Source organism: Numida meleagris, chromosome 5 (genome assembly GCF_002078875.1).
Source record: "Numida meleagris isolate 19003 breed g44 Domestic line chromosome 5, NumMel1.0, whole genome shotgun sequence".
Lineage (NCBI taxonomy): Eukaryota > Metazoa > Chordata > Aves > Galliformes > Numididae > Numida > Numida meleagris.
In genome coordinates this window covers 56503760-56527891 of record NC_034413.1, presented here as the reverse complement: position 1 = coordinate 56527891, position 24132 = coordinate 56503760, and the positions used below count along the sequence as shown (strand labels likewise).

The 24132-nt window shown below is 63.0% G+C and overlaps 2 protein-coding genes across 2 annotated transcripts in view; both read right to left on the bottom strand.

The window, feature by feature from the left end:
• IHH (indian hedgehog) lies at nucleotides 852-9273 on the bottom strand. The gene is made up of 3 exons (XM_021399222.1): nucleotides 8956-9273; nucleotides 4936-5197; nucleotides 852-2560 (listed from the first exon to the last, which is right to left on the bottom strand). The coding sequence occupies exons 1-3, from the start codon at nucleotides 9256-9258 to the stop codon at nucleotides 1899-1901; spliced, it is 1227 nt and encodes a 408-aa protein (XP_021254897.1). The 5' UTR covers nucleotides 9259-9273; the 3' UTR covers nucleotides 852-1898.
• NHEJ1 (non-homologous end joining factor 1) overlaps nucleotides 13187-24132 on the bottom strand; it is a 32860-nt gene continuing 21914 nt past the window's right edge. The window contains exons 5-7 of the mRNA XM_021398674.1: nucleotides 14293-14410; nucleotides 13984-14087; nucleotides 13187-13636 (exon numbers count right to left, since the gene is read on the bottom strand). Coding sequence (XP_021254349.1) covers nucleotides 13556-13636; nucleotides 13984-14087; nucleotides 14293-14410 — 303 coding nt within the window. The 3' untranslated portion in view covers nucleotides 13187-13555. The remainder of the gene's footprint in view (nucleotides 13637-13983; nucleotides 14088-14292; nucleotides 14411-24132) is intronic.

Here is a 24132-nt window from a genome sequence, read left to right as displayed (position 1 = left end):
TCCTTGCCATGGGGCTATATGGGGCTATGGGGGAGCTAATGAGGCTTCAGGAGAGGAAAGAGTCTAAAATCTTATTTCTGGGTCCTCTCCCTTCCCCTTGCTGCCCTGATCGAGGACACCCCCCACTTCCCTGCTCACACCCCAAAGCAGCCCCCTGTACCCACAGCATCCTTGAATGGGGCAAATACCATTTCCTCCATGCCCCCCAATACCAATAAACCTGGGTCTGGCAATGCCCACACCACCAAAGGGCACAACTGGCGTGGGAGGTGTCAGGCCCAGTGCCGGGGGGGGGGCATGGCCGGAGAATCCCCTCTGCCCCACAGCTCCCACCTCGGGCTCCTGTCACGCAGCCCCTGATTGAAATCTCACTCCATAAAGCGCCTCTCCAAGGCCTGACCCCAGGGCCCCCCGGGGACCAATTTGTCCTTCTCTGTAATAAGAACCTAATTAAATTAGCCATGCTGCCTCGTAGAGCCCTTAAATTAGCCGCTGCCATCGGATTGCTGTGCACTCACTGTGCTATGGGGACTCGGGAAAAGCCCCGCTCCCAGCTCCCCTATGGGATCGGGGCCGGGATATGGGGTGGATATGAAGCAGGGGTGCGCAGACAGGTGTGGGCAGGGCAGGAATGGGGCAGCTGCTGAGGCGGTCCCCACTCTGAACAGGGGGCATAGGGTGGGTTGGAGAAGGGACCCCGATAGCATAAATGTACCCCATGTAGAACATCTCTCCCCCACAGCTGCTGACCCAGCTCTCAGCGTGCTCTGCTCACCCTGGGGGCTGCAGGCTGACCGCACTGCCCCCCACTATGGGGCTGGCTCCCCCCACACCACAGCTCGCAGCACCCGCCTGGGAGATGATAGATTTATTGGGCCGTGTCCCCGACCAGGAAAGGTACATCCAGTGAAGAGACAAAAGTACACCTGCTGTCGGCTCGCTTCACCCTGGACAACAATCACCATCAGAACTGTGCTTTAAAATAATCTTTAAATAATTTCTGCTTTTCATTAAAAAAAAAATATATATCCCCCCTCCCAAACAAACCAGCTCGCCCACCCCTCCCGTCCCTCTCTTACCCTGCACGCGCCCACGGTGCCTCCCGGCTATGGTACATACAAAGAGCAGATAAATAAATAAAGACGTGTGACTGCGGCTGCGGCTCTGATGGGACCCCCCCCCAGGCCCCCAGAGTGGGTGAGCAGCAATGAGATACCCTGAGGGTGTGGGGTGCTGGGGTGGGAGGGCAGCACCTGGGGAGTTTATAGCTTTGGGGTGCAAATGCGGGGATTTGGGGCTGAGCCTGGGAAAGGCGAGGAGGGAGCTGCTTCCTCCGTGCTGTTCCTGCAGGGCTGCATCCCTGGGGTGCAATCCCAGAGCAGCCCCCCCATGTTGTTACACTGTGCCTGCAGGTGGGTGCAGTGCCAGCTTTGGGTCCCATTTCCAAGCCTGCCGCCCTGGCAGCACCCATGCCACCAAGTCACGGGTTTTGTGCTCCATCCACGCCATCCCCTCCATACGGGGTGCTGGTTTGGGTGCCCCTCTCTTCTGGTCCCGGTACCCGCATCCCCCTTCTTCCCAGCTGCCACAATCCAGGGCTGAGAATGGCATCACCCCACAAAGCACCTGGCACCCCCTCCCGAAGCCTCCCCGTAGGGCTGCAGCCACCGGGAGCCCCGGGTGCAGCCTCTGGTCCCCGCTCCCCAGCTCTGCACACGCACACGCACATCGCACGCACACACACAAATAGCAGCATGTGGATCCCACCAGCAAAGGGGCGAGGAGGGGGCGTGCGGGGCCGAGCCCCCACGGCCTGGGGGTGGATGCAGCCCCCCAGCCCAATGTGGGCACAGCTGGGGGCGGGTCCCCGCGCTGCCACCTCCTCCGCCGGCACACCCTCAGCTCTCGGCCCGAGGCACCCCCAACGGGTGGAAGCTGTCGGGGGGCAGCAGCATCCTGCCCAGGCGGTAGAGCAGCCCCGAGTACCAGTGCACGCCGTCGCCCTGCGCCCCCGACCCCCCCAACAGGCTGTGGTAGAGCCGCAGCGGCCAGAACGCCATCTGTGCCAGCTGCTGCTCCCGCACCAGGGCGAAGCACGAGGCCACCACGTCGTCCACCACCAGCGTCCCGTGTCGCGTCAGCGGGGCGTAAGCCCCCACGTCCGTCCGGCCCCGCACCCCCACCACTTCGGCGGGCTGCAGCCCCCCCGAGCCCACCGCCACCAGCACGAAGTGTCCGGGCTGCACGTGGCTGGCGAAGGTGGGGCGGAATTGGGCGGCGGGCGCCGAGGCGTTGTCAGCCACGAAGAGCAGGTGGGTGGGCGTCAGGGCCAGGCGCCGGGGTGGCTGCCGCGTCTCGATGACGTGGAAGGTGGTGAGGGCGCGCGGCTCCTTGTCCAGGAAGGCCAGGAAGTCACTGTAGGTGGGCCGGCCCGCCCCGTCCATCGCCAGCACCCGCTGGCCAGGCCGCAGTGCCCACAGTGGAGTCCGGGCACCGTTCTCCAGAGTCGCCAGCGCCCGCCCGGGGAAGCAGCCGCCCGTCTTCGCGGCAGCCGAGTGCTCTGCGCGGGGAGAGAGCAAAGGAGAGGGTTACCCATCTGAAAGACCTCTAGCATCACCCCACAATGCACGGAGGTCCCGTGCTGCCCGGCAAGGATAACACTGCCCCGGCATCGCCGACGTGCACAGCTCCCTGTGCACAGCCCTACATCCATCGCCGTGCTGCCAGGGGTGCCGAGCTGTGCCTGCCGGTGCCCGTTCCCCACTGCAGTGCTGCTCTGAAAAGCAGGGCTCCCAAACCCGCTGGCACAGGGAGCGCCCAGGGCAAAGGGCAGCCCCAGGGCAAAGGGCAGGGTGAACGCTCAAGGCAGCGGGGTGGCACCCAAAGCTGCAAGCCCTGCGCTGTGTGCACAGGGTGTGTGGGATCTGCCTGCCTGTCCCTTGCCTGGGTACCACTCAGGGCCGCAGTGAGGAGCGGCGGGGGGTGCAGCACCCAGCCCACAGATTGCCCCCATCCCACGCTACATCCCCCTCCTCCCACCTGCTGCTCGCTCCACGCTCCCTGCACCCCCTGTCTGAGCTGCAAAGAGGTGTCACAGCCCACAGCCAGGACAAGCCACCAGGCTGTCAGATAGGGAACGCTGTCTGACTCAGCTAGGGAACACTGGCTTCCCAAGGAGTGGTGTTCAGCCCCCCCTAGCAGCCCTGTCTACCCCAGTTCTCTCTTAGGTTCTACGTGATGCCCTCCCACTGCTGGGGGCTCCTCGCCCAGGATCAAACTACAAACCACCCCACTCCCCATCTAACCCAGCAGCCTTCCCCGCAGATCGCACAGCCCCCAGCCCTCAGCCCCATGAAGAGAGTCACCCATCTGTGGGACAGAATCCTTTTATTGCTCAGACGAGGTGCAGCATCTGCCCTGTGCCTGCTCCCAGCAAGGGACAGGTCCCCGGTCCTGCACCCCACGTCCCCAGGCAGGGGCTGGCAGGAGGAGAAGGGGGGCACCTGGCAGGAGTGGAGGCACAGGCACCGGGCACGGAGAGGTGCGCAGGTGCAGGGGGACCCAAAGGGATGCAATACATACACCAGGCCACGCGGCCATCCATACAAAAATAAAAGCCATTTACTACGAGGCAGCCCGGCTGCCCTCTGTACACACCACTGGGGGGCCGGGATCTGCACCCCACAGCCTCCAACACACAGCCCCGGGATTCCCCTGGCTTTAGGGATAAATATGGGGGATCCACATTCATGGGAGATTGCTGCTGTGAGCGATGAGGCTCCGACCCGTCCCCAAAAGCCCTCCAGGAGCTCGGGGCCCCACACGTGGCATCTGTCTTCCGTCAGTCCGGGGGGCACTCAGAGCCTCGGTCCTTTTCCAGGGGCACAGCCCCACTCGTCAGGCCAGCCCCACGCACTGGGGTCACGGTCCTCGCTCCGGAGCCCGGCCCCGCTCCTGCGGCCAGCCCTGCCGGGCACCCTGGGACGGGGGAACCCCGGCGCTTCGCCCACGCTTCGTCCCTCTGCTGCGGGGCCGCGTCGCTCCCTCTCTGCGCCGCGGTCGCCCCACGTCCATCGCGGGCCGTCCTGGCATCGGGGATGGGGTCAGCGCGGGGGGACCGGCTGCCGTCGGGGGGTGTCGGGCCGCTGGGCGCGGGCTAGGGTGGTAGGACAGGCACAGTGCGCAGGGAGCCCGGCTCCGCGGGTGTGCGTGGCCGTGGGCAGGCCCGGCGCTGCGGCTGTCCCCACGCACACGCAAGCCCACGAGCGGTGGGGAGCTCTCCCGACGCGTCCCGGCCGCCCGCACCGGTGCCCCGCGCCGTGCGTGGGCCGCTGCTGCCCTCTGCCGCACGCAGCCAGCGCGGCCGGGAGGGGCCGGGAGGGCCCGGGGGTTGTGCGGGACCCCGGGCACGGCTCCTGTCCCCCGGGCTGTGCACCCCATTCCGTCACACCCTGCAGCATTGCCCCTCACGGCACTGCCGGAGAAGCGAGCAACGCCAGCGAGAGCAGCACCCAGTCCTGTTCCCAGCTTCCCGCAGCCCCCAGCACCCCTCCACAGCAGGAGCCTGACCGCAGGACACGTTTCTGGGGTGTCCTTGTCCCGCAATGGCCACGGGACACCCCGAGGTTGGCTGGGTGCTGCTGTGGAGGGCAAAGCTGGACGGGGGCTAAGGGATTGCAAGGGTGGGGGAGGCAGTAGCGAAGGGCACATGGGGGAAAAGGGTGTGTAGGGTGGGGAAAGGGTGGAGAGAGTGAGGTCCATGGGAGATAGATGGGGAATCTGCCCCGTGGCACTGCTGGACACAGAGCTGTGCCTCACGCCCCACCTCACTGCCTGGCACAGCACTCCCCTAGCAGCACCCCATCAGCCAGCCAGGCACTCAGCACGCTGCAGCACGGGGCTACCCCCCAGCCCCGCCGTCCCCTCCATCCTTACCTGACTTGACGGAGCAGTGGATGTGCGCCTTGGACTCATAGTAGACCCAATCGAAGCCGGCCTCCACGGCCAGGCGGGCCAGCATGCCGTACTTGTTGCGGTCCCTGTCTGACGTCGTGATGTCCACGGCTCGGCCCTCGTAATGCAGCGACTCCTCTGAGTGGTGGCCGTCCTCGTCCCAGCCCTCCGTCACCCGCAGCTTCACCCCCGGCCACTGGTTCATGACAGAGATGGCCAGGGAGTTCAGGCGGTCCTTGCAGCGCTGCGGGGCGGGGGGCACAGTCAGTAAGGGCTTTGGGGTGGGGGTTCTGCCACCCAGCTCACAGGTCGCGCTGTGTTTCCATCGCTGCCCCAGGGGCACAGCGGCCTCACAGCCTCATCTGTCCTCTGTCCGCATGGGGTGAGCACACTTCCACATCTCCCTGACACAAGGGCTGAGGAACAACAGCAGGTCCTCAAACCCCACAGCTGGTGGCCATAGGGGCTGGACCAGCAAGCTGTCTGGTCTTGTCCTGTCCTTTTCTCGCCCCAAAGCACCCCTCAGAGACGCAGCCCTGTCCGCTTCCCCCAGCACAGCAGCTCCACCCGCAGCTGCATCATGATGGGGACCAAACCTGGTCCAGCTCCACAAGCACAGCCTGCACTACGGGTCCTTCTCTGCCTGTAAGAGGGATGGAGGTCAGATGGATAAGGTGCAGAGAAAGTGATATGGATGGTACTGAGATGCTTCTGGGCAAAACTGGGTGGGTGGGCTAGGACTGCATAGTGGGGGGTACAGGAGAAAAAACAGGACCAGTCGTGGTCCCACAGTGGGGATTTCCTGGGAAGCATGAAATGACACAACAGAACAGCAGGCTAAAAGCACTAGGGAATGCTTCATACGGTCACAGCTCCACGCTGCATCTCCTGCTGCAGGATGTCACGCTGGCAGCGACACACGCAGGCCATGAGACAGCACCACAGAGTGTGAAGCGGGGCTATAGAACTGCTGCGGGGTGCCCAGAGGCTCAGAAAGTCCCTCGCACTGCTCCTGCAGGGAGCTGCCCCAGCAGGTTGGCCCTCTCCCCATCCCCCATCACCTGCCCCTATGCCAGGGTGCTGCTCCAGGGGAACCCCGTTTGTTCTCAGCATGGTGCGGGCCCCGGGGAGGGCAGTGCCTGGCAGGCCTTTGCCCCACATGGGGCAGGGGAGCGCCTCTACCCTCGTCTCGTGGCTCCCTGGGCGTGGGGAGATAAGGCAGGAAGGTGTTGGACAAACAGCGCCCAGGGGAGGGGAGGAGAAGGGAGGGGAGCGACTTTTGTCCTCGGCAAGCACCGGTGCCACTCCGCGCAGGCACGAGGACTCCAAGGACCCCAGTGAAAGGGTTCGGGGCCGTGCCCCGCAGAGGCGAGGAGCCCCCGGGGCCACACTGCATTGCTCCAACTGTCCCCTCACCACCCCTCTCTGGGACCCCCGTGTCCCCTCCACCCTCCCGCTGCTCCCTGAGAGGGACGCAGGCACAAAACGAGACCCTCCACCTTCCGTCCCCCCGCTGGGACGCCGCCTGCCACCTCCCCCAGGGACGGGGCCACCCTTGGCCCCAGCGGTGTCCCCGCAGCGCAGCACCAGGCTGGCGGTGCCCCGAGCCCCGAGCCGGACGGCCCTGCCTGTGCCCTCGGTGGCCAGCAGGTGTCAGAGCGGGCAGGGAGCAGGAGGGGACCGGCGGGCAGCAGGTATCGGCGGCGAGGAGCGACGAGAGGTGACAAATAGGGAGAGCGAGGGAGAGCAGGTGTGATGCGCAGGGAGTGAGCAGGGACGAGCAAGACAGGAGAAGACCCTGGGGATGTCAGGCCGGGCTGAGCGGAGAGGTGCTCTCTGCCACCCAGCACTGGCATCACTCTTTCCTCACACCCAGACTGTGGGCAGGACTGCATCCCATAGCAAAAGTCAAACCTTTTGGGAAGATCTGGAGGAAGGACACAGCTCTGGGGCAGGGCACAGCCATCAGGAAACCCGGGGCACTCTGCTGTGCCCACAGACTCAGCACTGGCGTGCAAGGGGCCACAGCTGTCCCCAAGCTCAGAGCACGACTGGGAGAATGGTCACCCTACTTCTTCCCCCGGGGGGGAGGTTTATCCCAGAGAAAGCCAAAAGTGCCACTGCAAGATCACAATGAGCAATTCATCGCCCCTGCAAGGACGGTCTCCACACCACGAGGGGCTGCAAGGGGTGATGGGGAGCGGTGTGGGGTGGGGACACCATGGGGGCAGGGGGCCGGGGACATTCCTGGGCCAGGCTGCGGGGAGAGGTGAGGCAAGCTCTGCCTCCAGCCTTATCTCAGCACCTCCGAGTGGGACCAGCAAGAGCAAACACACTGGAATTCTTGAGGAAGATGAAACGATAAAGTAAAGGCGGGCAGAGAGCAGCACTACCCACCCCCCTAAGCGGGCGGCATCTTCCGGCTGCCTGGGACACCCAGACCCTTGGACTTGGGGAAAGAAAACAGGTTTGAAGTGAGTCAACAGCAGTAAAAGCCAGGGCACTGGGGGAAGGGATGAGGAGTTGGGTCAATGGCTTTTCCCAGCCCATAGCAGGGCACAGTGCCCGAGCTCCTACACCTGGGAGCATCCCCAAAGCCAGGGGCACAGGATGAGCCCAGAGGGCTGCGGGATGGAAGCGAGCTACCAGAAGTCACGCCATCTCCTCGGCAATGGGGACAACCCTCAGGACACCGTGGTACCCACGGTACCTTCAGGACGCACAGACTGGCAGAGCTCACTGCTTCCTCAGTGTTCCTGGGCATGAAGCTTGTTCTGAATTGGGGCTGCAAGCTCCAGGGACCAGCAGCTCATAGGGGGAACTCAACCCCTCTCCTGCATCCCCTGCTCTGAAAACCTCCCCGTGCCATAGCCCCTGCCCTCAGGGACATGCCCTTGGGGCATACAGGGTTACAGAACTGTCAAGCCAGCACCCTAGCCATTCTCCTCTCCTTGTCACCAGCACCTCGGGCAGAGTCCATGGCCAGAGCCCCGCTCAGCTGCTGCCACCGGGGACATCCTACTCACCCACCCATCCCCAGCCCTGGGGTGCAGCAGGCACCCGCCTGCTCCCCGCCTCCCCCAGCAGCTCGCTCGGGCTGTAACCCCGCACTGAGGCCGATGGCCAGGTTTCTTATAGCAAGGCCGTGTGGCTCCTTATCTGCATTCCTGAAACCCTCAGGCATTCTCCTGGCAATATTAAAACACAGTGTAACCTTCGTCCAGCATCACCCCCTCCACCCGCTGTCGTCCTCTGTTCCCCCCACCATCCCCCCCCCGCTCTCGTTCCCGCTGGCTCTGGGCACTTTGAAGCTGAATGCAACAGCAGAGCATTTGTAACAACAGGTTGTTCCCTTCTCCAAACCCAAACCCAGGAGGGACAGCCCCATGCCAGGCACCCTTCGCCATCCCACCCTGGGCATGAGGGAAGCGGGGGTACTGAGGCACAGCACTGGGACTCGGCAGCAGCGTGGCACAAGGACAGCTAGTGGGACAAACTTGCTGCTCTGCCCCAGTCCTCGCCAGCACCGGGCTCCACACGCTCCTGCTGTGCCCTCCGATATGCAGAGCAGAGGTGCACGGGCAGGATGGGTGCAGCGGGGCAGGGGGCTGTCAGCCCGGGGGACAGTGGGACACGGCTCGGGGGACAGCAGAGCAGCGTGCTAGCAGCGCGGGGACACCGGGCACACCTTGCGGTGTAGCAGCCGTGGGCGCTGCCACGGCGGAGGACGGGGCATTGCCCCCGCAGGGATAGGGTGCTGCCACCTTCGGGGTATGGGTGCTGCCGGTTCCGGCTCCGACGCGCCCAGCCCCGCCGAAGGGGCAGAGCAGTGCGGCGGAGCAGGGAGATAGACGCCCGTGCGGCACCGGGATGCCCGGGGCAGGATGGGGCAGCCGCGGCGCCGGTCTCCGCCTCCCGTCCGGTGCGAACGGGCCGTGCCGGGAGCCCGGTGCCCGCAGGTGCCCGGCGCGGGGGGAGAAGCGGGCGGCGGCGGGGCCGTACCTGGGTCATGAGCCGGTCGGCGCCGGTGTTCTCCTCGTCCTTGAAGATGATGTCGGGGTTGTAGTTGGGCGTGAGCTCCTTGAAGCGCTCCGAGTTCCGCGCGATCTTGCCCTCGTAGCGCCCGCTGGCACCCAGCGTCTTCTCGGGCACGTTGGGGCTGAACTGCTTGTAGGCGAGCGGGATGAGCTTGCGGGGCGGCCGGCGGCGGCTGCCCACTACCCTGCCCGGCCCGCAGCCGCGCACGGCCGGCGCCAGCAGCAGCGCGCACCCGCTCAGCAGCAGGAGCAGCCGCGCCGGCTTCATGGCGCGCCCGGCGGCCCCGGGGCGGCCCGGGGGGGGGAACGGCGGCTCCGGGGGCCCCGCTAGGCTCGGCCGCCGCTCCCGCCGCCCGCCCCGGGGCTCCCCATGCGGCGCGCAGGTGCCGGTGCGGGTTGGGCGCGGCGGCTGCCCGGTGCGCTCCGGCTGCTCGGTGCGGCGGCTGCCCGCTGTCGTGCCGCTCTGAGCTGCCGTGCCCCTGCGGCGGCAATAAATAGCGAAGGGCCGTTTGTTTTGGCAGGAGAGCGGCCGCTTGCGGGGCGCGGGGCGCGGGGCTCGGCGCTGCCGGAGCCCCCCGCGGTTTGCGCCCTGGCGGTCAGCGCGGCGGGGCCGGAGCCGGAGCCGGAGCGGGAGCCGCCGCTGCCTCCGCTCCCCGGGCAGGAGTGAGAGGGGAAATTGAAGAGATCCGGGACCGGGAACCGCCAGGACCGCACCCTGCCCGTGTCCCAGCCTCCCAGCGCCCTCCCTCCCTCGCCTCCTCCCCGCGGAACCTGCCCCGGGCCGCCCGCAGCCTCCTCCCACCGGCCGAGCCCCGCAGCCCACCCCGCCACCTGCCCCCCGGGGCCTCCCCCGCCGCCAGCCCGGCCCGACGCCCCCCACCCCGGGACACCCCCGGGCACGAGGTGGCACCCCCGGGGCTCCGGCCCCCGCCGCGCCGCCTGCTCGCCAGGGGCCCGGGCCTGCGGGCGGGGATCAAACAGAGCAGGGAGGCAGCTGGTTGAAATTTAACCACAATATTCTCGCTCCCCATTGTTTCCAGGGAGGCCCGATATTTCCACAACAGGATTATGGCATCTGATTAACTCGCTGAGACAACAATGAGGGGCTGGGATGGGCTTCCCCTTCTAGCTGCCAAAAGGGGAAAGTAAATACAACACCCTGATTTCAGGAGCGAGGGTTCACGGGGCCCCCCTGGTTCTCCCCCAGCTGCGTGCCGGGGAGGGGTCCTGCTGCGCTCTGCTTGCACCCCTGCAAGTTCCCTATGTCCTTCCCAGGTGAGGTAGCGCCTCGGGACGGCCCTACACACACTGCCCTCGCGGGGATGTCCCCTCGCATCCCTTGGGTGGGCACGGGGTGTGGGTCGCTGCAAGGGACACACGGGAGGGCCAGGCTGGAACAGCTGCAGGTCTGCGCTGGGTGATGGAGACAGAGGCATCCGGGCAGAGGGATGCAGCCAGCAGCGCCCGTGCACTTGGGATGCTGCTCCCCAGTGGCCTCAGAGGACCGTTTCCTTTGCAGGAGGCGCAGACAGTGCGAAGATGGCCAGAGGTGTCTGCATCAGGGTCAGAGCTTCCACGAAGCCCTGCCGCAGCCTGGGATGTGTGGCGTCCCGCTGCTCCCACGTGTGATGGAGCAAGGAGCTATGCCAGCGGTCCCCAGCCCCAACACTTGCACGTCTCGGCTGACACTACTAGCAGAGCATCCTACGGGAGTCAGCAGGCAGAGCATCCTACGGGAGTCAGCAGGCAGAGCAGAGAGCTGTCACAGCACCACTCCCTGCCCCTGCCTCTGGGGCTGCAGGAAGGGAACAGCTCCCCGTGCATCACAGGCGCGGGAAGAGCAGAGCCTGAGCTAAGGTTGCAGGCTGCTCTGCGCTCCTGCTGGAGGGGTGAGCCCAGCTCCCCGCCTCACTCAGCACTGAGCAACGGAGTGCTGGGTCTGAGGGTGCAGCATATCGCCAGGGATAAGTGTCCTACGGCTGCCAGTGACCCAAAGCCAGACTCAAACAGCCTCTGCAGCATGTATGTCACACGCGCCTGTCCCCTATCCAGCTCCAGGCTGGTAGCAGCCCGGCTCTGCCCTCACTGAAACAAAATCCATGTCCCCTGGAGACCCAGAGCTGCAAACAGGGAACTGTCTTTGGCCGTGACTGTAGCTCCAGGAGCCCCGGCATCCTGCATCAGCTCTGGCCATGGCAAGCAGTGACAGGATCCTGCCACTGGATGCAGAGTCCTCTGTGTTTCCATGCAGCAGGGACCTGTGGGGCTGGCCCACCTCCTGTGTGGGAAGTGGGACATGGGAGAGTTACCTGCTCATTAACACTGCCCGGTGATGAAGAGCAGCCCGCCAGGAAGCGCCCCAGGAGTGTCTGGGGACACCGCCAAGCTCTCTGCAACCCCTTCCAGGGGGACTGATGCAGCCTGGGCTCAGCACTGACCACAGCATCCATATTCCCGTGCCAGCCTGTATCCCTGCTGACACATGGGGCAGGAACCCCAGGAGTGGCTGGGCAGCCAAGGGAGGGGGCTGTCTGCCCAAGGACTGGTGGAAAGGGGTGTTTGCAGCCGCAGCACCTGGGCATGGGGAGGAATTACCTTCCAGCATCTCCCGCAGCACCCAGTCGCTCTTAGGCACTGTCAGAACCCCAGCCAATGGCTCCACACCCTCAGGCCAGCAGCATCCTGCGGGCACCAGGCTGGCACCGGGCTGGCACCAGGCCCCGCAGGGCTGCCCGGAGCTGGGCACAGTGCAGGCGAGTGGGTGGCGGAGCCGGGAGATGCAGTCTAGGTGGTGCTATTTCTCTATTTTTGCACTGGTCGGGTTTGGGATTTTCCTCTCCCTATTCGCTGCCGTGGTCGTCTTCTTCTCCTCTCTCATTTTTTTTTTCTTTTCCTTTTCTAAAAATACTTGACAGCGATTGAAAGGTCCCTTTAATCGAGGCCACAGAGCCCTTATTAAGGGCACGGGTCGGGGTGCTGGGCCGTGCCCAGCATAACGGCTTCATTAAACCCTGCGAAAACTAATATTTATGGAATCAAATTTATGGAGGCCGAGGCCGAACTTGTGGCCTTTAATGTGTGTCGGGAGCTCAAATCCAGCCGGCTCCAGGGAGGAGGGGGTGGGGACATGGAAGGAGACCCTAGCGGGCCGGGCTGGGACAATGCGAGGTGACACTCCTCGCAGTTGGCAGCAACCTGGGCCAGGAAGGCCCCTCATCCCCATGCTGGAGCCATAGGGCTGGTGGTATTGGTAGAGCTCTTTTTCCCACTGACAGCTTCGATCTGCTTTCATCTCTGCTCCTGCAGTCCATCCTTCCCATGCCCTGGGACAGGATGTGTCCCAGCAGCAGGTCTTTGCCCACAGCCCATGCCCTCCAGGCAGCGCTGACCCATGTTGGAGATGGGGCACAGCCCCAACTGTTCCACCCAGGAGGAAGCAATGTGGTTGGGAAAGCCCAGAGAGCCCTGGAGCTCTGCCCCAGAGCCCCCATCGCCCTACAGCCTGCATGTGCCTGTTCCAAAGGTTCCTGGGTTGTACCGAGATGGGAGAAGGCAGGACACAAGGCTGTAGGCACACACTCCCCACCCCATAGCTTCTCCTTCCCATCACCCACTCTGCCCCGCATGCTGCTCCCTTGGAGAGGAAATATAAAAACCTCTCACCCTGGGACTGGCCGGCCATGGCCCTGCAAAGGCCCTTTCATTCCCCTTCTACAGACACAGGGGCTGCTCCGGATGTTTTTGTTTCCCCCTTGCCGCCCTTGAGAGAAGGCAGTGAGCCTGTAGCCAGCCCAGCCCTAGGGAGCCAGGGGCAGGCAGGGGCACAGAACCCTGCTGCTATTTTAGGAGCTGGATTGGGTATGGGAGTGGCTTCCCAGCTTCAAAGGAAGCACATGGAGACAAGAGCTGGGAGAGGACAGGAAGGGTTAATGGATACATAGAGGGATGGAGGGATGGATGGAGGGATGGATGGATGGATGGATGGATGGATGGATGGATGGATGGATGGATGGATGGATGGATGGATGGATGGATGGATGGATGGATGGTGTGTGAAGGGGCAGAGATGATGCTTTGAGTCCAGAGAGCACCTGTAATATGCTGCGGGGCTGCTGAGGGACTCAGCTGCACCAGGGGTTGCACTCCTGTCTCAGCACCATGGGCTGAGGAGAGGCAGAACAGAGGGAGAAGGAACATCACCGAGATACAGCCCTTTATTGCAAACTGACACAAGGGCAGGGTGTGCTGTCTTCCAGCCAAAGCCACACCCCACCGAAGCCCTGCAACATCCGTCCTGGCACCCACTTGGCAGCATCCCTCCCACTACCCCCAGGTCCAGCACGGGCTCCACACAGGCAGCCTGGGATCTGCACGTGGGCAGAAGCACCAAAGGATTTCCTGAGATATCAGCATGCGGATAAGAAACTCCATCTCCCCAGCAGTGGGGAATGACCTCAGAAGGATCCGTGGGGAGATGTGGATGAGGCAGAGGACATGCGGTGATCCACACAGCCTGTCTCAGGTGCTGGGGGAGCAGAGACCCTCAGGACGGTGGCAGCAACCTTTCAGCTGAAGAGCCCTTTTGCCTTCTTTGGCTTGGCCTTGGCCACGGGTAGCCGGGGCTTCTGCACCGGGGAGGAGGTTGGCTGTGAGCAAAGGGGAGGCAACGTCAGCCCCCTGGGGGGGTTCTTGTAGGATGGGTGCAAGTGAGAACAGTGACACCCCCACCCCCATGGGGCAGTGGAACAACACATGCGTGTGCAACAAGCCCAAGTGCCCCCAGCCAGTGTGCAGGGAGTGGGATGTGACAGGAACCAAGCCAAGCCCTCCAGCTCACCCTGGCGGGGCACAGGGCTAAGCTGCACAGTGCAGAGCGTGAAAGCTGGGCACTGAGGGCAGCAAAGCATGCAGCAGCACGCTCCAACCCCCTGGCAGCCCACGAAGCCCGGTCCTGCTGCTGGCACGAACAGGCTGTTCCCAGCACCATGCTCACCGTGGCTTCCTTGCTCAAAGATGCTGTTTCGTCCTCTGAGGACTGGGGCACCGGGTCGGGGTGCCCTGTGGTTTCTGCAGAAGGCGCCAGGTCCTCAGTGTCCTCTGGTACCAGAAGAGAGAGATGCAATTTGGGGTTGAGCTGAGGGAGCACAGAGCATCACCCAAACCCACACTGGGAACAAGGGGAGCTCAGCTCGAAGCAAAAGGGGGTGGGCTGCATCCAGCTCCTCGCTCCCATTCCCCTGGGAATGGGGCTTGTCCCAGGGGTGTTCCACACTCCCCCAGCTCCCAGCCAGGAGCTCCTCACCTGGGTGATGCCGTTTCCGAGCCTGCTTGGCCTCCTGCAGTGTCACCGCCACGTAGAGCTGCTGCAGAGCGGAGGCGAACGCATGCCCATCTCCCGAACTGCAGATCTGGGGCAGGCTCTGCAGAGAGACCAGAGGCACTGTCACCCTGCTGCCAGCACCAGGGTTGGGAACGGCCCCAGGAGGAGCCAGCTCCTGCCAGGCCACCCTGCCTTGTGCTGGGCAGCAGGGAAGGGGCTGCGTGTGCCCACCCGCAGGGCTCTGTGCTTCACCGTGGGAACCACGGCATGGCTCTGCCAGGGTGCTGCACCGCCACTTGCAGGGATGCAGATGCTCCCCAGATGTGCATGCACATGCTGACACGGGCACACACACACACACTCAGCTGCACACCTGCTCTGCTTTCCTGTTAGGAGGAGGATGGCAGAGGCCAGGGCAGCTGCTCGCATGTCATTCACGAACTGCTGAAGATAAGATCGCACAGGAAGGGCTGTGGCTTCGCCAGCTGGAGCAGCACAGAGGCATGCTGATAAGGAGCACAAGCTTTCGGCATGGGCAGGACCCCGGGCACACGGTGGGGACAAGGAGCCCCTGCCTTGCCACAGCCTCCTGCAGTGATGCCTCTATGTGCAGCACAAACCACATTCAGTGCTGATGCAGGGAAATCCCCCTCATGCCCATGCTCTCTGAGGGATGCTGCTCTCACCCTGATGGCTGCGCCAACATGTGCAGGGACCTTGGAGAGTGCATAGGGCACAAAGGCTATGAAGAGGCGCAGGAAAGGAGGTGCATGTGCAGGGCTGGGGAAATGCATGTGTGTGCTGAGAAGGGGGGGCTGAAGGATGTGCAGCTGTGTACGTGTGCAGGTGTATGCATGTGTGATGAGTGTAGCTACGGGTGCATGTGGGGCTGTTTGTGTGTCCATGTATGTGTGTGTGTCAAAGGTCCGGCAGTAATCTCTGCCTGGCTCCACACCCAGACAGCAGGAGAACAAAGTGTAACAGATAAGGCTGATTCCTCCCCAGGACGGGGCAGAGGGGAGGGGATGTGGACACTCAGACCCACACAAGGCCAGAGCCCAGAGCCTGGGACAGCGTCCCAAGGGCAGAGAGAGCTGGCAGAGACCCCCAGTGTTCAGTTCTGGGCACGGAGGGCACGGCTGGTGTCCAGAAGGGAACCTTCCCCATAGCTCTCAGCCCTCCTGCTGGAGGTAAGAGCATGGAAGGCCCCTTAGCTGCAGGACATACATGCCATTGGGGTCTTGCTTTTTGGCTGGCATCTGTGTCCCTGCCCACTGCTGCAGGAGACAGCGGTGCTCCGGTACAAGCCCTACAGCATCCCTGGGGCTGCTCGCCTCCCTGCAGTGCCACCTCCGGGCTGCGAGCAATGCTGGCCCAGTGTGAGATCCAGGGGAGGATGAGGGATGCTGAGCACCTTGGGCATCCCTGGGTGCTCTCACATTGGATGTCTCAGCCAGGCTTGCTCTCGAGGTTGCAAAAGTGGTGTCTGATGCTGGGGAGGGGACTGCCTGCACTTCAAAGGCAGCAGAGGGGCTGGCATCGGGTGGCCGACACAGCCTAGATCAAAGGCACGAGCTGGAGTCATAATTCAGAGAAAAGCAAACAGCAGCTCCCAGGAAAGCCAGGAACGGCAGTGGAGTGAGCAAAGTGTACCAGATAGCACTGTGCGGGTCAGTGCCCCCGTGGGGCAGGGGAGTCCCTGCAGAGCCACTTGGTGTCGGTGCCAGCACCCTACTGCCTGTCCCTTGCCACTGAGGGATCCCTGGGAGCAGATGGGGCTGCAGGTGCAGGGGAGCCACTGCCCATGGCTCCGGGAAGGGGCTGCCTCAAGCCTGGGCTGGAATTTCAGAGTCAGCAGGCAGCTCTGAGCCACTGGACAGCCGCGGCTCGCCCGTGCGGGAATGGGATGGGAGGCTGCTGGGCACAGACCCGAAGGGAAATCGATGGGTTTATGACCGGAGCTGGAAGAGCTTCCCCGCAGAGCCATGACTCAGCAGGGAGCAGAGCATGCTGTGCCAGCCAGCGGCCACCTGATGGCCCCGGAGGCTGAGAGGGACAGGGAGGTGTCCCCAGAGGGGCTGGTGGGGGGACAAGATGTGGCTGTGGGTGACATCTCCTTTCTACTTGCCCCATGGCTCCAGCACATCACAGAGCCAAACCCCACTGCAGCCAGCTTGTTGTCCCCAGTATGGCTTCAGCCCTGGCTGCTGGAGCCTTGTTTTTCTCTGATTACTTCTCTGTGGGAGCTGGGACGCAAGGGGTGCCGGCCAGGTTCCCTCGCCGCAATGCCTGGAGAGCTGGCAGGGGGGGTCGCCCCATGTTATGACTACCTGCCTGCAAGGCCAAACGCCATGCCCCAGTATCAGGAGCTGCTCAAGGCTGCAGCACCGGCACGGGACGCTCAGTAGCACAGCCTGAACCCTGCGATTAGCCAAGCTGGGGAGGCTGCCCGGGAAGGGGGGGCTGGGACACAGCACCTGTGCTCAGCGGGGATGGCTCACGGGGAGATGCAGCCCAGGCACAGCACCCATGGCCCTGCCTTCACCCATCCCTGCCCACACTCCCTTTGCAAGGGGCTGTAAGAGATGGGACTTTGGATGTCCCCTTGGCCATGTCACCCGTGGGTGAAGCAGCGTCACCATCCCCTGGCGCAGGGCCGCAGGCTGGAGGCACCGTGCTGGGCCCCTGCGCCCATGCCAAGCACCAGAGTCTAAATCGGTCGCGCTCAAAGCTGGGGACTGACCCTTTCATTATCACACCAGACGTTCGAAGCGGTTACCAACATTCTTCGCTACAAACCCCACATTCCTATTTTTTAATATATTTTTAACTGGAAAACTGAGCGAACGGGGCCTGTTTGGAAATTACAGCCTGGCTGCTGTGGCTTGTATGTCAGATCTGCCCACATTCCCGTGGCCAGCCTCAGCACATGCTCCACAGGGGCACACTTAATAATTCCTACAGGGGCCAGGAGCCAAGGGGTGTGGGCTGAGGAGGGGCATGGCTTCCCCAGGCTGGCCCCGACAGAGGATCTGCATTAGTGGCGTGGTGGAGCAGTGGGCTGGGAGCAGGACGAGCACAGCAGCTGGCACCGTGCTGGCATAGCAAAGCCTGGCAATGCTGCAGCAAGCAGCCTGCGGCAGGCAGGGGAATGGCTTCACGGCTGGGGCACTGCTGCGCCTTGTGGCTGAGCTGCGGGCACCCTCCTCTGCCGCAGGGTTTGTGCTGCTGGCATGGCTCGCTGGGTGCATGCTGGGCATCGCCGCCCATGGGGTCCTCCAGGGAGGGATTCACCCTGGGACATGCAGAGAGGAGCACGGGTCTGTGCCACCAGCGAGGGGTCCTATCTGTGGGAGGACACATCTGAGCTGCTGCCTTCTGGCTGGGATCAAGAGTAGGGACAGCAGAGGGATGCGCCCAAGCGCTGACCCCACAATGTCCCCAGCGCCTCATCCCATGCAGCCATGCAGCAGCAGCCAGGAACGGTGCTGGCACGGCGCGGGCAGGGCAGGATGGCCAGGGCTTCCCCGGCACGGAGCCAGCACCACACACACCTGGCAGGAAGCGGCTGTGCCGGCTGGAGAAGGCAGCCCGGAGCTGAGAGTGGTGATAGAGGTGATGGGGTCACCCCAGGGAACAGCGGGTGGCGAAGCCAAGGCGGCCGAGCGGCACAGCCTGGCACAGCTTGGCATGGCACGGCACGGCCTGGCACAGCCCCGCACTCCTCCCGGCACTGCTCATGGCCCTGCTGCGGGCGATGTTTTCCTTTCCCCCGACTTTCAAGGCCTTTCCAGCGAGCAAATGTCAGGCACATAAAGAGCGGCACTGTGAGCGGAAGATGGAGCGAGAATGCCTGCCCGCGTCCCTCCGTAAGTGCCGTCTCACACTTCATCAAGGCGGCCTTTGCGAGCGAGGCACCCGCTTAACAACCAGCAGTCTATGCAGCCCGGTGACCGCAGCGGCCCGCTGCTCAATACTCTTTTCTTTTCCCCTTGTGCTGTTCTCGCGGGTTGGATTACAGCATGCAGCGCATTGTGCTGCTGCACGGCTGTGGGGATGCCGGGGTCCTGCCCTGCCCTGCCCTCCTGCTGCTCTCCCAGCTCCCAGGGACCAATCCAGGGGAAAGGACAGTTGGCGAGGGGATGGGCACGGCTGCACCGGGGACGAGGGCACCCCCAGTTCCATCCCAGCTATGGGTACGTGCCACCCCTGAGCCCAGCATCCAGCTTTTCCTGTGGACCCCTCTTGGCAAGGGAGCTGGGTGGCTCGTGCCAGCTTGCCAGTGTCGGGTGGACACATCACCCAGCTCTATTATTGTAGGGTTGAACTGCAAGGCATGCCAGCTCATGCTGGTTTATTATTGTCCATCCAGGAAAGCTGGACGCATAGCACCCGTTTGTTATTGTAGGGTTTCTCAGGAAGGTCAGCCAGCTCATCCTGGCTTGTTATTGCTCAGGGCACCTAGGGGGCTGGCCAGGAAACTTCCTGCAAAGTGGGGTGACGGAAATGAAGCCACACCTGATGAATCACATGGGTGCCACATGGTGATAAGGGACAGCGGTGAGTGGGATGCTGCGCCCCAGCTCCACCCGGCACAGACAAGCTCATGGGAACAAACACTCATGGCTCCCCTGGAACAGTGATGCTGGCTGAGAAGTGAGAGCATGGGGCAGGGAGGGGACAGTCGGGGCTTGTGTTATGCTAGCAGCAGAGGATGGGCAGAGTAGCCCCTTGGAAAGCAAAGCCTGAGGGTGGCGGGGGGGATGCTGCACCCAGCGTGGCCCTGAGCCCGCTGGGGATTAGCTGTGCCACCAAGGCTCCAAGCAGAAGAAGCCTGGGGCTGAGCCAAGTGAGATTAGGAGCTCTGGAGGAAATCTGGGTGTGCTCAGGACCAGGCTGAGCTGCTCCCCCCTGGTGGCTTTGCGGTTCCTTCCTGCCATGGGCACACCTGGCCAGAGGGGCAGCCCCTGGGACACTGTCCCGTCTTCAACCGAAACTGCAGCAGGAAATGCAGAGAGGAGAGCAGGGCTAATCCCTGGGCTGGCGCAGGCATCTTGCCAGGCACAGTGGGTCGGCAGGACAGGGTCTGAGATGCCCCAGCAGCACTGGCACCACTGCTGGCACCACCACTGAGTCACCGTCACCTCCCCTTGCTGGTGACAGCCCATGTTTCCCATTTCCTGCAGACAGCACCATCCCTGGCATGGTGCCACCCTGCCCAGAGAACACAGGGGCACGCATCCCCTTCAACAGTGCCCTGGGGACGCACATGTCCCTCCTGGGCGGTGACCAGGTGAGTCTGGTGGCCAGTATCCCTGCAGGCATTGCCCAGCTGTGCCCATGCCCAGGTACCCCCATGGTGCCCAGTTTTCCCCTTAGTGCCCAGATGTCCACCTGAGCAAAGCCCACCTGTGGCAGTGCCTAGGTGTTCCTATGGTGCCCAGGTGTCCTTGTGGTACCCAAGTGTCCCCGTGATGTCCAGCTGTCCCTATGGTGCCCAGGTGTCCCGCGGTGCCCAGGTGTCCCACGGGCAGTGCCAGATGCTCAGCACAGATGTTGGGCCTTGGCCAGGCAGCAGATTGAGTGTCAGGCTTGCTCTCAGCACAGCAGCAGTGGCAGGAGCCTAGGCTGCCTGGCGAGCACACAGCCCCTTCATTCATGGCAAAAATAGCCCCCCGGGGTGTGGTCCAGCCTGGAAAAGCCCCCTCCAGCCCGGCCAGCCCATGTTTATTCAGCAGGGGACGCGCTGCTCTCCCCCTGCCCGTGGCCCCGTGCCGTCTCCGTGCCAGAGCAGCCGTTCTTGGACGTGGTTCCCCGGGTCCCCCCTGGCCAAAACACACAGGCTGGGGCATGGGGGGGCAAAGCCCTAAAAAGTACCGGGTTTGTCTCCAGGAGGAGCAGCCCCCAGTGATGTCATGAGAGTTTGTGAGCGGCCACATGAAAGGGGCTCACTGCCCAGGAAATCCACGGGCCTGCGCTCCGCCAGACAAGCCAGTGATTCTTCAGCAGGCAGGGAAGGAAATGTTGGAGAGCCCAAGCCAAGCCCTGGGGATAGCCCCCTGCTTCATAGTACCCCAGGCCCCCACCCCTGTTCTGCCTTCATCCCTTATCCGAATCTCAGCCCCACAGACCTCAGCATCCCAACGGTGGGAGCATCCATCAGGATGGGAGCAGGGGGTGATTTAGGGCCAGGCTGCACTGCTGGCAGATAACAGGGATGCAACAGGGTAGAGGATTCTCTTTCAGGAGAGATTACGACAGGGACAGCTGGGAACACACAGACTCAGCCTTCTACCCCCTCCCCAAGAGCTGGCTGGGATCTCAACCTGCTCCATAGACATGAGCTCTGAAACCAGATCAGCTGCCATGGGACCCCCTCCCCATTTCCCACTGTTGGGGTGCAGGCTGCTGCACCTGGATGGCAGGGGAGGCTCTGCCTTCCTCATCCTCCCCATGCAGAACCCTCCTGGCTCTGCACCCCGGCACTGCAGACCCCATGCCGCATGGGCACTGGGGATGGAGATCCCAACCTCATCCCTGACCCAGGGAAGGAGAGGGGCTCAGGCTCCGGGGCTGCCAATCACCAGCATTACAAACGTGCCCTCAGAAGGAAAACAAAATAAAAACACCAAACAAAACAGAGAGGTGAAAAATTCCTTGACATTTCTCTCCTGTGAGTCCCGGGGGCCGGCAGAGAGGCGAGAGCCTCCGGCGTTTGTCAAGCAAACACTTTCACACCCCGGGCCACGCTCGGCACGCTGCCGCTGGAATGCCAAATATATATTTAAGCCCTGCTCATCAAAGGAGCCTGTTCGGAGTCGGTCTCGGGCAATGTGCATGTGGGTTTGGCCCAGAGCGAAAACCAGAGACGCTGAGAACATTGCTTGGGGACGAGAGACAGCGTGCACGCACAGAGGAGATAAGTGACAGCCTCCAAGGCCACGCGCCCGTAGGTCGCGGGCTGGGCATGAGATACCTGCCGCCTTATCAGCTCATGTCGCACCATGGGGTGGGGATGTTTAGGCTGGAGGACGGCCAGCAGCAGCTCTGCATTCCGTGCTGTAAGCCCGCTCGGAGCTGAATGAGCTCAGCCAGCAGTGCAGAGTGCAGGGGGACGAGCAGGAAGTGGCACTGGGAGAGAACAACTGCGGAAAAGAGGGCTGGCTGAGGCCGTCATGATACCCATCTCAGGAGGTGACAGATGTCCTCGGGTTGCAGGTCGCGGCCCGGCCAGGAAAGAAGATCATTGCCACAAACAAGCCCAGCATGCTGGCACTGTGAAATCAGGCATTACGCGCTTGTTGCCCACAGCAGGAGCAGCCCATTGGTGTTACGTGGAGACAACCTCGGCCAGGGGGAGCCCATAGGGCTCTGACCCTGAGCAGCCGTGCCCCCACCTGGGTTCATCCCCAGGTGAGGGGAGGGAGCGCAGGGCTGTGGGTTGGGTTTCAGGCACCTGCTGCAAATAAAACACCCTGTCAGGAATGTCCCCTCTGAGAGAGGGCTAGGGTCCCAGCAGGGCTGTGGGGACACAGAGGGATCACGTCCCCATCTATCTCTGCCCCGTGAGGTTTGGCTTTGGAAGCTGAGCAGCTCCTGCAGGGCTGGGGCTGGGGGCAGGATGCTCCCAGCCACGTCCCACAGCTCTCAGGGCTGCCATGCTGTCAACAACCAGGGGACCCAAATTCTCAACCCTGTGCCAGCAGCAATGCTCTGCCCCGTGCTCACCCAGAGCAGGGATGCTGGCCAGCTCTTCATGCATGGCGAAGAGGAAATCACACCCAGCACGGCAGCAGGCCTGGAGTGCTGCCAGGCTCTCTTCCTCCTGCTGCACGGACGTTTCCTCCTGCTTCTCAGCTTGTCCACCCTGGTGCCTGCTGTGCTAAGGCTCCATGTACTCTGCTCACATCCCCACGCCCCAGCCCATGCCTGCTCCATGCAGCAGTGCCTTGCACTGGTGAGTTTGCCCACCCCTTTTTTAAAGCCTTGCCATTTCCGTTCTATACTTATCTACTCCCTTTTTGTTTGATGTAGGATTATTTGCCAGTGGCCCCAAAACAGTATGGCCAAGCTCCCATCAAACCCCCTGCCTCCAGTAGCTGAGGCTGCAAAAGAACCTCTCTGACCACCTCAAAACTCAAAAAACACGGCTCTTCAGTGGATGCCAGCACATCCACAACCCAAGTAGGAGAACAGGAATCAATTACAGGCCTGGCAAAGGCAGGGCTGCTCTGGGGCTCCAGCACCAGCTCTGTGCCCACGTGGCACCGCACCAGATGCACTGGGGCTGAGCGCAGCCCACCTTCTGTCGGCACACCCCACAGCCCCCCGGGTGCAGACGTGCCAGCAGCTGGCAGGGACACACAGAGGAACCACTTGAAAGCCATGGTAGGAACGTGCTGGTAAACCAGGGCCACTCCTCTGCTCCTCCAGAGCACCGCTCCACATGTTATTTATATACAGTGCTCCGGGTGCCCACCCAAAGGGAGTTCAACCCATAGGGTGCACAATTCTCTGCCCGCTCTGCCTTGCAGCTCCCAGTAGCCCTGGCCAGATCTGCTCCAGACCCACTTGGGAGCTGGGACGCTTATGGCATGGCCTCACAGCCTGCACAGAGGGGCTGCTGCCTTGCTCTGGCCAGCTGCACGCAGCACAGGAACACAGAGATGGGCTTGGAGAGAAGCACTGAGACACCCAGCATCTCCTGAGGGCTGTGGGCTGAGGATGCTCCCACAGCAGTGTGTGCACCCAGCACCAATCGGGAGCAGGTGGCTGAATGTATTCCACAGGTGTGTGGGCGGTGGGGGGCACGGGGCTCCCGCAGCTCACCCCTCATGCTGTGCATGTCCCACTGACACCGGTGACGGGAATAGAGCCCTCTGGACTGTCTCCTCGGCACCCGCACATCCCGATTACCAACCCCGAGCGGACCTGAGTCCTTCCACCCCGACCACAGAGGGGAAAGTTTCCAAATTAAAAACCTAAAACTGGCAACAAGGTGCCCATGGCAGGAACCTCTTAAACTGGCCATTAAACTTTATAAGTTAGACGGGCACCGGGAGCAAGCGGCAGAGCTGCAGGAAAACAGCTGCCCCTCCTCAGGCAGCCTAACCACGGCTGTCCCCAAAGCCACAAGGCTGACGTCACGGCATGACCTCACCCCGTCACCCACCGCCTGGCCAGCCCCAGCCCCATGTTTACCCCTGCCCAGCCCCAATGCTGTCCCTCGCAGCCCGCTTTCCCTTTGAGGTCAGCAGCCCCGGGGCCTGGCGAGGAAGAGGAAAAGAGCAGAAAGGAGGAAACCAAACCTCATTGCCCACAAAGGCGGGCTGCAAAACACGGAGCCCCGGCGGCTCCCTCCCAGCCCTGCTTCTCCCGGCCACACGCTCCCCTCTTACCCCAAGTGAGGTGGCCTTGAGGGACCACGGGTGTGCAGCTCTCGCTCCAGCTGCAGCTCACACATCCTGCTGTGGCCATGCCTACTGCTGTTCTCCTGTTTTCCTGCAGACTATGTGCTCTGTGCCCTCAGTGAGATGGGCTGAGAGTCAGTACCAGAGCCAGGCAGGGATGCTCTGCAGGTACCCATGAGAACCTGCATCCCAAGGGGTTACATGCCTGCCCCCAACCCTGCTGGGATCCAGCTGGGGATGTGTGGCCAGCCCTGTAGCACTGGATTTCAGCTGGAGGAGCAGAAAGACAGAGCACCAGAGCAACAACACATCTACCTCTGGACCCATCCAAATTGCCACCAGTCAGCCAGGCACAGGTGTGCCCATGGTGCCAGCTTACCCTGCTTGGCAAGGTGAAAGTGCAGCCAGAGAG